At 26.2% G+C, this 14,444-nt stretch overlaps 2 protein-coding genes across 2 annotated transcripts; one reads left to right on the top strand and one right to left on the bottom strand.

Moving 5' to 3' along the window:
• Positions 1 to 8,471: 8,471 nt before the first annotated feature.
• GO595_006099 (transcriptional regulator of RNA polII, SAGA, subunit) lies at positions 8,472 to 9,185 on the bottom strand (the record flags this gene model as incomplete). The annotated part of the gene is made up of 1 exon (XM_067919415.1): positions 8,472 to 9,185. One exon carries the CDS (start codon positions 9,183 to 9,185, stop codon positions 8,472 to 8,474), a length of 714 nt encoding a protein of 237 aa, XP_067773695.1.
• A 3,036-nt stretch (positions 9,186 to 12,221) lies between these two features.
• GO595_006098 (vacuolar protein sorting-associated protein 41-like) lies at positions 12,222 to 14,444 on the top strand (the record flags this gene model as incomplete). Its single annotated transcript, XM_067919414.1, has 1 exon — positions 12,222 to 14,444. One exon carries the CDS (start codon positions 12,222 to 12,224, stop codon positions 14,442 to 14,444), a length of 2,223 nt encoding a protein of 740 aa, XP_067773694.1.

Genomic DNA, 14,444 nt, shown 5'->3' with positions numbered 1-14,444 from the left:
ATATGGATTTTTCGAAAGGTCTCGGATCTTAGTAAATCTTTTAACAAAATAATATTTGGAAATGTGATGTGGCGCAACTGTGAATGCATTGAAATTGCAGTTGTAAATAATTCAAAAATATTTTCTTTAATTTAACATTTGGACAAATTATGAAAACGTTTTGGTGTTATTTGTGTTTTGTTTAAGATATTCAATCAGATAGAAAAAAATGTAATATAAGAACAAATTTTTAGAGTCACATTATAGAGTTATGTAAATAAAAAGAATGAGTGAATAAAATGTGTCGTTTGGATAAAATTATAAACGTACATAGCCATAAATTGAATTATTTATGATCGTTATCAGGCGGTTTGTGCATGAAAATATGGGTAAATAAATTGAATGCAATATCGGGTAGGGGTTCCACAGAATATTTGGCACTTTTTCAAACCCAGATGAATGATTTCATACCAGAAAAACAACTATGCTATGAAATATTGTCATTAAAAATTAAGTTCCAAAATATTGATCTTGATTCATTACCAGAAGAAATAAAGATTTCTATTGAAAGTATCGAATTTCCAAAGATTTCAAAGTTTCAAATGATATCAATTAAAAATCAACTTTCTGATTCATCATCAAATGTTGTCGATGTTTTGGCTAAAAATAAGATCAGTTTTCCATATGTTCCTTTTTTTCTATCTAAGTTAGTAGAAAATTATAAGTTTAGAAAATCTTCACCTTATTTCCTTTATGTGTTTACTCTTTACTCTTACTTGGGATGGTGTTCTGTTTTTCATTCGTCAAAACAAAGTTCTAAGCTTAGTGTTTTACTTAATTCATTAAATTATGTTTCGCAACTCGTTGACCCGAAAGAACACAATCCAACAATTGCTACATCTGCTTTTTATTATGCATTATCATATGTTATTAATGAGCATATTAATGAAAATATGATTCCATATCTTTCATCTTTAAATGATTTTTTCTTATTTAACAAAATTCTTCCAGTAACAGCTTATAGTCTTATTGATTGCATTTCAAATGATATCATTAAATCGTCAACAAATTTTCAAGATTTTTTTGTTGTTGTAGATCATTTAATACAAGCGCCTGATTCTACATTTCCTGCAGATATAGCATTTAAGATATTAGAACGAAGTACGAAGTTTATTAAAGAATTAGATCCATATGTTTTAACATTTTTTAGTAACGCATCAGCAAAATTCCAAAACGATCAAAAAATATATTCAATTTTGACGGTTTTAACGTGCGCGCTTTATGACAACATCGAAAAATCGGAAATTAATATTCCGATACCAGAAACAAACAAGGATTATCTACGAGTACCATTTGATGGTTCCACAACTGTTCAATATCGTTTTTTAGATGAAAGTATATTTGATTCAAAACCGATATCCAAAGAATTTCCTATACCAAAAACGATGCCATTTGGAAGTATTATAAATCCCAAAATATATTCAGTTACAAAAATTATTACACGTATAATTCATAAGCATGAATTTTTATTACAAAACTTTTTAACTGATTGTTTTCATTTATTAATTAGTTCATTAAAATCGGAACATTGTATTGATATTTACATTACATATTTTAGTATTTTAGTTTCTGTTTATAATGATTTTCGTAATATTTCATTTCCAATTGAAGTATTATTTAATTCCGTAATATTTGATCCATCGATAACAATTTTTATGGATGAAAAACCCGAAAAATTCATAGAAATATCATCATTACGTTCATATGTGTTTGATTTTTTCTTATGTAATAATGCGAATCAATTACGTACCATATTTTATCAAGCAGCACAAACACCACTTTTATATTCGGAATTAGTTTCACGATTGTTTTGTTGTTCTATTGATTATTCGATCAGTGATTTTGTATCAGCGATTTCATTTTCATTATTAGATCCATTAATTTATTATAAGACTATAACTACTGATAAAGATATAATATATATTGCAAGTGTAGCAATATTATCATATGTACAATGGATTTTAGTTGATCAATTGTTTTTAATTAATTTCTTTTCGAATGTACATTTTTCTAAGTTTTTTTTATCATTAGTTTATGATAAACCTTTGCGAACTTTAATATTAAATTATATTGAACGATTTTTATTATCTTTTGATCAATATGATAATTTACCATTAGATACAATTGATACAATTTATTTTATTTTATCAACAAATATTTATAATTTAACATCAGAATCATTCATCGAATTAACTACAAATATATTACATACTTTAAATTATGTATTTTCTAAAACGAAAAATATATTAAAACATTTTTTAACGATTGTTAATCCATTAATTATACAATTAAGTTTAATACAAAACATTGATTCATTAAATTTATTAAATGAAACTATTGATTTATTATATTATACAACAAAAATTCAATCATTACAAGAAAATGAAATTAAATCATTAGAGAAATCTATAAAAAATGTTTATGGGAATGAACCAACAACAGAATTTACAAATAAATTATTAAAATTATGTATTAATGATGAAAATAAAATAATTCAACCAAAGAATTTATATTTATATCTTCAATCATATTTTAACTCACCGAAATTAATCGAATGTTTAACATATTTAATTGATTTATGTGAAAATAATTTACAAAATTGTATATCTATACATGAAGGAGAAATCGATCAATTAATTTTAAATTATTTATTCGAATGGAAAACTAAAAAATTACAAAATGAAACTTTAACATCATTAAAATTTATACAAATTATTTCATCGAAAATTTGTTCATTTACAATTGTCCAAAAATTTATTGCTTTGTTATGTCCAATTGATGGTAAATATTTTCCATATTATAATATAAATTTTATCATAGTTTTATGTTCTTTAATTGATCAAGCTAAAAGTATTCCACAATATGGAATTCCTTTAGATGATAAAACAGAGATAAAAATAACTTTAAATAATAATATTCAAGATTTTGCATTTACATTTTGGTATTTTCATAATTCTATAAAGAATAAATTCGAATTGTTTCAAATTTATGATCAAAACATTTCATTATCAATCGAAATTATTGAAAATAATTTTATAATTAAATTACAAACACCTGAATATATAATAATAAAAGAAATTCCTTATAGAATCCAATTAGAACAATGGTCTTTTTATGTGTTTATGTTTAAGAATAATGAATTAAAATGCTATTTCGATACTCTTGAAATAGTTACATTTGACGTTGAGTTTAAACATAAATTTTCGAATTGTATTATCAATAGTAACAATAATAATAATCAAAAGTGTTCATTACTTGGACCTTTTGCTTTGTTTAATAATTTAAGTTCTCTTGAAATCCAAAATTTATCATTAAATGTGAATTATGAAGATTTACAAATTTCGCCAATTTTTGCTTTTGTCCCTAAATCATTTAATGGTTTTATTAATTTAAAATCATTAAATAATATAAAATATGAAAGTAATATATCAAAACGTCCTTATTATTTATCATTTGTTGAAGTTTTATTAAACTTTTTTAAAATCGATGTTTTTTTACCATTATTTGCTCAATTAGATTTAACTTATCAAGATGGTAAAACATCGGATAACTTCTTTAATTCCATATTCTTTGTTTTATCTAAGTTCTTATTATATGATTATTCAATCCAAGAATCATTTTATTTAAGTAATGGTTTTTTAATATTATCACATTTATTTAAAGAAAGTCAACCAATACATTTTACGTATAAAATATATTTGAAATTCTTTAATTTGTTTGAGAAATTAAAACATAAAGAATTAAAACTTCAATTGTTTCAATCGATTTTAATGAATTTCGAAATTTGGATTTCTTGTAAACCTATAGATCATCTTAAATATTTGAAACATTTAGAAACTTATTCTAAAAAGCATATCGAATATTTCATTGATTTTAAATCGATTTTATATCAAATGCGAATGTTATATTGGTATGAAACTAATGATAAAATTCGATCAAAAGTGTCACATTCAAAAGAGTTAAATATTTCGAAATGTCGAAACTTATTATTTTCGATTTGTACATCGATTTTAATGAAAAATTATAAAGATTCGGATCTAACTGATTTCATTAGTAATCTTGTGACTAATCCAGATCAATTACAAATCATTGATTCATTAAACTTTTTATTAAAATTAATAAAATTGAAAATAATAAAAAACCCAATCGATATACAATATTTACGATTTCTTTTTACATTTAAAAACCCAATTATTATATATACAGTTATAAAAATATTTTCTTGTTTCGATATTAAAAAAGAAATACATCAAATTATTTCATTTTATTCGACTTTTTTTCAAGATAATAAATATTTGTTTATAAAGTTTTGTAAGTTATCTAAGAAAGTACCTGAATTACATCATTTATGTTCATATATGGCATTAAATTTATCGAAAAATTGTATAAAGAAAATGATAAATTATTATAAAAATACTCCAACAATTCATAATGAATTTTGGACTATTGTTTTATTATTTAAAGTTAATTCAAATAAAATTAGATTAAGAATTATTAAATATTTAATAAAATATCAATTAAATAACTTAATAAATTTGTATTATCGAATTTATTTAATTAGTAAAATACTTAAAGTCAAAAATTATATAATTTTTGATATATTTTTCGATGAAATTTGTAATAACATTAATGAAAATACTGTGAATTCTATTGATGTTTTAATTCGTCATTATATCTTTTTCCAAGAAAACACTAAATCAAATCAATATCTAATTAAATTATATAGTAAAAGTTCATTTAATACAACGAAATATTTTAAAAATAAGAAGAAAAAATTGAATTTTAATCCAAAAGTTTTATACAAAAATTTATTAAATTTTAAATCTGAGAAAAAATCGTATCATTTCGGATTAAAAATTAATAAAAAAGGTAAATGGAATCATTTAGGTATAGCGATGAAAGCTATGATTGGATTATTATCATATTCACATGATGAAACATCTTTAATATTAGCCGAATATATATTACGTTCAGGAATCCTTTTACCGAATGAAATATATTCTATTTTCCAAGAAAATCAATTCTTTTTATCATATAATAATAAAACTAATTTAGAAAGCACCAAAATATTTTTCGATTATATATCAAATTTAGAAGATTTAATAAATGAATCAGAATTCCCAAATGTTAATGAGTTCGAATTTTTAAATCAAAAATTCGAAGAAATTTCAGTTCCACAAAAATCATCATATTTAATATATATAAATCAAAAGAACGAGAAAGATCAATATAATTCTCGATTATGGTCACATTTATGGCGTTCTATGACTACATCTAAAGCTCCATGGAATTCATCATTACCAATTGAGTATCGAACGAAACCACATTTTAAGTTAGATCATAGTTTTTGTAAATATTTTTGTCCGATGAAATTACGGATTAATTTTTCATTTGATTTACATTCTAATGCTTCTATAACTAATTGTACTAAAGAAGAAATCGAAATGAGTATTATACATAAGAATACAACGATTTCTAATTTATTAAATGTCGAAGAAAACATTATAAATATAAAAGAAAATATTAATAACTTCGATGATATCGAAAAACCTTTTTATGAATGTAAATGTGAACATTTAACTATTAAAAACATTTACAATTCAAAATTTCGATTTTATAATGATAAAATACAAATTGTTCATTCCGATGATAAAATTAAATCATTTTATTTAAAGGATTTAATACACGTTTTAATTCGAACTCGAAATCATCATGTAACATCATTAGAATTTTTCACTGATTCAAATCAATCATATTTCATAGATTTTAAAGATAATATAATTTTTAATAATATATTAAATCGATTAAAGAAGAATTTATCAACAAAAGTATTACAAATTTCTAATTTTTATAATTATTTCATCGAAAAGAATTTCACTAATGATTGGCTTAATTATAAAATCTCAAATTTCGAATATTTAATGTTATTAAATATTTATAGTGGACGTTCATTTCATTCATCATCACAATATCCATTTTTCCCATGGATAGTTAAAGATTATACATCTGAAACATTAGATTTAACTAATAAAGAAACATTTCGTGACTTATCATTACCTATAGGCGCACAAGATCCCAAAACATTAGAATCATTAAAGAACAAATTCGACGTATTAATTGAAGCAGGTATTAAACCTTATTTATATAGTAGTGGTCCGATATGTCCATTATCACTTTATTCATGGCTAATTCGAATCGAACCATTTACTTCATTACATATCCAAATTCAAGGCGGAAGATTTGATCATTCAGCTCGAATGTTTACATCGATTAAAAACTCTTATAAACTTTCAACATCGATTAATAATTTCCGAGAATTAATTCCCGAGTTCTTTTATATGCCGGAGTTTTTAATTAATGAAAATAATTTTAATTTGGGAATGTTAAACGAGAAATTATCTGCTTCAGAAGTTGTCTTACCAAAATGGGCAAAGACACCAATGGAATTTATATATTTACATCGAAAAGCTCTTGAAAGTGATTATGTGTCTGAAAACTTAAATAATTGGATCGATTTGTTTTGGGGATATAAACAATATTGTGATATTAATTCATATCCAAAAGAAATTTATTCTGATGTATGGAAAGATAAAAATAATTTGAAGAATTCACAAATTAAAAATGAAATTGAAGATAAATTATCACAAATTGGTCAAATTCCTCCATTGTTATTTAAGAATCCTCATCCAAAAAGATTAAATAAGAAGTTGTTATTAAAAGAACAAATTATTAATGAAGAAATCGTTTTGGATTTCGGCAATTTTAATGTTATTACTTCAAATGTTTCTTTAATCAATTTAAATAAAATCAAAATTACATTGATATGTAACGAAGGAATTTCGAAAAATTTATTAATTAAATTAAATAAATTTAAAAAATTTTTAGGTAATAATAATAAGAAGAAAAAAGATTTAATTAAAATTGTTAATTTTAAGGATTTCGATGACTTAAAAATTAATGAAATTCAAATTCAAGATTTTGACAACATTCAAAATTCAAATATATTCATTCAATTTTCAGAGGGCTTTCTATTTGTGGGCTCAAAAAATAAAAACGAACTTTATAAAGTAAAAAGTGAAACCGGTCAGACGGTTAGGAAGCTGACAACTGTTGGCGATATTGTAAACATATCAAAAAGTGGACCTTATAGAATTGTTTCATCGAAAAATGCGGTAATTTATATTTATAAGAACAAATTTAAAAATTTGACGCAATCAATACCATATTTTTGTGATTCCATTACATGTAGTAATTGTTCCCATGTATTTGATTCATTTGTTTGTGGTACCAAAGATGAAAATTTGATCATATGTTCATTAAGTCATGGGACTATAATACATTTTATTAAGTTATATGGGACTCCGAAATTGATTTTACTGACAAAATCATGGTGTTTTATACTTGTTTATCAAGAATTGTTTCAAAATCAAACAATTAAACATTTGATTTCATTGTATACAATTAATGGAAGAGAGATCAAAACAATCCAAATACCATTCCAAATCATTGCATGGGATACATGGAGTGATGATAAAGGGTTCGATTTCGTGTTGGTTGCTGACGAAAAAGGAAAATTGTACGAATTCGAAGCATTTTGTTTGGACATAAAGAAGCCGTTCTTTAGATGTAATGGAAATGTCGTTGACGTGAAATATTTCGAGAAAATTTCATTGGCTTTAGTGGTGTTAAATGATGGGAAAATCGTATTTGTGCCAATGAATGTTATAGATTCATAAAACTGTTTTTATGTTTTTATTTGTAATTTTGTTAACATAAAAAGTGATGAAATTCGATTTCATACACTTTTTGTTTGAATTTGTATTTAAATTTATATTCGTTATCAATAGTTGATGAAAAAATATGTATAAAAATGTAAATAAAGTTTATACTAAAAATAAATAAAATTAAATTTTTTCATAAGGTAACTTTTACTGGTTTAAGTAGATTTAAAATAATTTTTTACACCAATTTAAAAAAAATGTGTTAATTTTGAAATTCACATTTTTAAATCTAATTTGATGATGTTTTTCTTCGATATCATTGTTGGTTTACATTATATATAAGTTACTTGTTTGATCTTTATTTTTGCTTAATATATTAATAGTTTTTCCTTAATGATTTGAATGATATCGAAATGTTTTTCTTTTGTTGCTTTCATAAGTGATGCATTAAATATTTTAAATAATTTCCAAATATTATTTTATTAAAATAATTTTTTATAAGCAAATTATCTTTTTACAGTAATAATGTCATAATGATTTTACAAGAAGTTCTTAAATCACAAACATGTTTTTGTTGGCAAGTCTTCACTTGAAAAGAAAGTAATTCATTGTTTAAAGATTTCAAATTTTCCATTATTATCAAAAAAAATTTATTTTTATTTAATTAAATTTAAGGCCAAAAGAATAATAAAGACGTTGTTTATAAATTTGCTATTGCAAAAATGACGAATATTTCGACAGCAGCGAAGGAGAGACAACGTTTAAGATCCGATAATCCGAATTTAACACGTGCATAATCTGCGCATGTGTTATAACGATGTTCTCCTGTGGGTTAATGCCTTTACTTGACACAAGCAGCGCACTGTTTTCAAGAATTGACATTATAAATCGCTTTAATTCTTGAAATAAAATTCCAGTCGCTTTACTTTCGACTTTTATGTTGCGAGAACTAAGCAATATGCCAATACGACTAGAGAGCTGGTTAATGGAAGGAAGATGGCGCATGTCTGAAGCGGAATATGTTGAAAATGAGGAATTACGAGAATTCTGTGATGGCGCTTGAATAGGCCTGGGTTGTGGAGGGGTGGGCGTTTTGACTATGTTCACTCCAGGAGGAGGAATCATAGAAAAATGCGCATTAAATAAAATGGAACGAATTAAATCATTATGTAAAAGTTTGGCTCTGTAATCAGTAAGACATTGGTTCATGACATCATCATATTCTTGCTTGGAACATTGACCATGAAGAAATGATGCAAGTGTGTTCCAGTATTTGTCTTTATCTTCAACGATTTCAAGAATTTGCTCTTTTATGGTCTGACAATCTTTGCGGGTCGAATATACATTGGTATAATGCCGCGCTTTTGCCAGTAAAACATCTGTCGTACGGCCAACTTGGATTCCTTCGTCCACGTTGGCGCTCATTCTTTGTCAACAGAAATTGACAACTAACCGCTTGTTTGTCAACAACAAGAAAAAAATACTTTTGTAAAAACTCAATGAAAAAGAAAGGAAGGAATTAAATAACAGTTTTGAACAGTAAACATAATAAAATCTTTTTTCTTAGAAGTATTGATTCATTGGATCTTATTTTGATTAATGTTAAGACAGAAATAAAGAAAATTTGGTAATATTTTCATTTAGATTTAATGGCTTGATTTGACAAAATGAAAGCTAATTTTTGTTTTGCTTGATAAACACATTTATGAACTAAGTCATAAATTAGAAATTAGCTTGAATAGTAAATTACCAGTGAAATAAAACACATGTAGAAAGCAAAAAGTCGTCATCAAATATTTAAAAAATGGTAAGACATTCTTAAATATTGGTATTGATCAAGAATGGTTGATTCAAATGTGAAGATTAAACGCGGTTTACATTCTTTTCGAAGATGATAAGAATTGTAATATAGGTCTGCATATTGAAATTATCTCTATTTCAAAAATTTTGAAATGTGGAGTTGCATGTTCCTCTTTTTTGGAAATGAAAAAAGTGCATAATAAACTATGCAAAAAATTGGTTTGATTTGCACATAACGTTTTTTATTTTGAGAAGTTTACCACATTAATGTGGTTTCGTTATATTTTGACTATTGTAATTTTTAACAAAAGCCACACAATCAAAAAGATTAAAATGGCTCATAAAAACAATATTATTTATAACGCTGTTGTATAGTTTCTTTAAAAAAAGAAAAGAAAATAATTTACTCAGATTCTTTTTTCCATTTGTTTAACCCTTTAAGAAAAATATAAGAGTAATGATGTATACAACGATTCCGACTATTTCAACGATCAAGAAAGCAAGAAGTGAAGTATAGGGAAAAACTATCTTTTTCCAATCATCTTCTTTATCTCCGTACTTATCAGTTAATCTTTTCAAGAATTCCCTCCAATCCTTTAAAGCTTCAGTAGAAGACAAAGAATATTTAGCAACTTGCCTTGAAAATTCTACAAAATTATTATTATTTGCTAATTTCTCTGCATCATCATTTGGATTAAACATTTTAGAAAAGTTAATGCAAGCACATACAAAAGTGATGGCCCAAACACAACCAATACCAATTAGGAGCCACTTGTTAACATTTTTGGTTGCAAATTTAAGAATGATTAAAACAATGATTCCTACAATTGTTATTGCAGCAAACAAACAAATGCAAATAGCAGAAATGTTCAGCGTTGCACAGATTCCACCCGCGTTTGAAAATGTTGGATTGATTATTGAAGTCCATGTGGCGCAAACAACAAGGTGCCCTATCAAACCAGCTAGTGCAATAACACCAGTTGCAATAAGAAGAATAATTTTTATGTTCATTGATCAATGAATTTGATGAATGATGTGAAGTATGATTTCAATTCAATTGACAAAAATTTTTTATTTGTGAAAATAAAAATATGAATTTCTTTAAATATATTATTAAAAATTTTATCTATTTTTGTATTTATAAGGTAGACTACCTCGTTATTAATTATGATCAATTTATATAATATGTTTATATCAAGAACAGAAAAAAATTTAGGTTTAACCACAGAGCTAAAACACCGGAATTTCTGAAAAATTTGAAGGGATATCGAAAAAAGCTTTTTTGAATTGTGTGTTGTCAAACAATGTTATATTGAATTTTCCTCAAAATAGCCGCTTTTGCACTTAAGGGGTTTAACTTTTTGAATCATCAACAAAAACCCATTTGTAAAAAAATGATCGTAATTGATACAGTGTTTGCTCATAATATACATATGATGCACATGGATACTCAGTCTTTTATGTTGCATATTTGTGAAATTCGTAGTTAATAAATTGGAATTTCGATACAAATTAGATAATATATCTTTCTTCCATGACATAAATGAGACAGTTGTACATTGTATATAATTATAATTAGAGTACTATAACACTCAGTATCATTAAGCTTACGATATTTATAAATCAACATCTATTTCATATATCTGGGTAAAAAACATTAACATCTTTATTAATTTTATATGCATTTTAGGTGTCTAACAAAAATAAAAAAATGGTATGAATTAAACAATGATATCATACATGATATCACACATCATGATGTTTAACTTTTAGTTAATAAAAATAATATATTTTTTCTATTCATATATATATATATATATATATATATATATATTTAAAAATATATTTATTATTAAAGTTATTAAACACAAATTGTCATGACAAATAAATTAAGAGAAAACATAGGAGAATAATAACAGAGCAAAATTCTTTACTTAAAATATTCTGCAAATTTCTTTTTTATCTATCTTTGTATTAAATTTTTGGCTTGAAGCAGCTTTTATTGCAAGTTGGAAAACTTCATCTAAATTATATCCGATTTTAGCAGAACATTCAATGTAACCAAACGCATCTATTTCTTTTGCAACTGACTTTCCTTCTTGAGATGAAATAGGTTCATAAGAATAATTTGACGGATCCGGTATGAATTCGTCACGTAAATCTGTTTTGGTTCCTAACAAAATGAAGGTGTTTCTGAAAAATATTGTTTGGTTTCATCTATCCAATAATTCATAATTGCATCTAGGGAATTTTTACAAACAAGAGAGAAACATAGAATAACAACATCAGTACCTTGATATAGAAGTTTCCTTCTAAGAGAAACAAAATCTTCAGCTCCACAACAGCAATCACAAATGTTAAGCTTATATGGAATTTTGTTAAAAATAACATTTTTTTTATAATCAGACTCAATTATGCCCATTATTTCAAGGGGAAATTTGCCTGAAAAATAAGTGAGGATTAAAGATGTTTTTCCAACAGCCCCATCTCCTAGTAGGCTAACCTTTAGCTCTTTTTTTTGTGAATTCATTACTTTCCAAAAATACAGTCAAGATAAACAACTGAAGCAGAGTTTAACGTGCGCATTGTAAAATTTCTGCAATTCCAAAAAGTGAATTGCTTAAAAACCGTTAAGTTCAAGTTTACAAAACCGCCTGCAAAATGGAAGAACCTATACTCAAATACCCTCAAATTTCATTACAGATTACAGATAAAAATGATAAAACAGATCAAATATCCGCATTTGCAATAACTTCTGATGACAAAATTGTATTTGGAACTGAACATGGAAGATGTGTTGTGGCAAAATTATCAGGTGAAACATTAATTGAGTATACCAAAAGTGATGCTCAGATAACTTATATCTCTGTTGATTCCACAGGGAAGTTTGTTTTATTTTCCACTGGAAATGGAAATTTAAATCTTTATCCAATATCGGAAAATAAGTCAGTTATTACAGTTTCGCACGGCGTTTCTATTTCAGCATGTGCTCTTGATCCAAACTATGCTTCCACCAAAGAATTCAATGCCATTTTTTCAGATACCAATGGTAGTATTATTCGTATAAGTCAAGGCTGGCTCCGAATGAAAAAGACAACAATTTCCGAGAATGAAGGTTTTATACAAACAGTTTGGTGGAAAAACGGAATTATTGCTTGGGCCTCTTTTACTTCGATTAATGTAATTCGTGAAAAGAACGAAGAAAAACTTTATAAAATAACACCAGTATTTCCCAATTCTCCCATCCAAAACCCCAGGTGTACCTTTTTACAATTATCAGATTCCATCTTAGGTTTATCATTTGGTTCCTTATATTATGAACTATGGCTTACTACCACACGTGAGATTGTTGTCAATGTCCATCGTAATGTTTTATCCTTAGCAGTTCAAGATTCGATCACGATGCAATTATTTTATGATGACGCGAAAAAAGAATGTATGTTTTATATTGACCAAAACTTAACCATTAGTTATGTTTCTCCTCCAGAGAATGCCATTAAGCCGAGTAAATACGTCACGTTATTACCCACAACGAAAGGCAAATTTATATTAGTTTTAGATCAATTTGTTTATTGTATTACATTTTCAAGTTGGGCCGAGCGTTTACAAATGCATTTAGATCGTAATGAAGATCAATTATGTCTTAAGAAGTTTGAAAGTATGTTACCATCATTAACGGACAATGAACGTGTTGATTTAGTTATGCGCATTTTATCACATTTTATTAAGTCCAAAAGTGATTATAACAAAGCAGCAGAACTATGTAATAAATATCTTAAGCCACGTAATGAAGAATGGGATCGAGCTATAGAACTATTCCAAAACAATGATGCGATATCATCACTTGCAAGTTATGTTCCACTTGAAGAATTAAAGAACACACCAAAACTTGTGCCGATTTTACGAGAATTAATTCATAATGATACACAACGATTTTGTCAAGTGTTTTCGAACTTACCGCCTGATAGTTTCGATCCGAAACTATTGATAAATGACGTCCAAATCAAAGCAGATTCGGAAAAAGTATTTCATATCCCATTAATGATATTATATCATCGAATTGGTGAACATTCAAAAGCTTTTGACTCAGGACTCACTGCGAATTATTTAAATCTTTTCGATGATATCGAGAAATATCAATTATATGATTATCCATTAAAACGATTCGATACATTATATCGAACTTATGGAGATATTTTCACCCAATTTATGTTATCACATACTGAACAAATGAAGCCGATTTTGGTATTGCCGAACTTTAAGACAAATACGGTCCAAATGTGTCAACATATGTTAAATTATTTACATCAATTATATAAAATGCATATACCAATACCAAAGCCTTATGGAACTGATTTGGCTGTGTTATATATTAAGTTCCATCATCCGGAAACTATGAATTATTTATTAAATAGTTCCGAATTCGATTATACTGTTGCTAGACAAACTGCAATAGATGAAAAGCTTTATAGAGAAGCCGCGTTCTTATCAAAGAAAACTGGTGCGATACTTGACGGTATGAGAATACACTTAAATAACATTAAAAACCCAAAGGAAACTGTGGAATATGCAATCCAAGTCGCTGATAAAAGTGTTTGGGATGAATTAACTTTGAAGGCATATGATGACCCTGCTTTGTTACAAGTGATGTTGGATAATTTGCCGTCGCTGAATATAAAATTCGATGAATTCATTCGAAATATTCCTGATAAGTTGATGAGTAAGGAATTGATACAATCAATAGCTAGGGCTTTGAAGGAATTCAAGAGAAGAATGAAAACAGCACAATTAACACAGGAAATAGTGGCAAACGCTGCATTCGACTTGTTCGAAAAACAAATGAACGCAAAGAAAAGAGCAAGAATTCGATCATTGAAAGTTTGA

Source organism: Histomonas meleagridis (genome assembly GCF_020186115.1).
Source record: "Histomonas meleagridis strain 2922-C6/04-10x chromosome Unknown contig_40, whole genome shotgun sequence".
In the NCBI taxonomy this organism is placed as follows: Eukaryota; Parabasalia; order Tritrichomonadida; family Dientamoebidae; genus Histomonas; species Histomonas meleagridis.
This window is presented reverse-complemented; position numbering and strand designations above follow the sequence as displayed.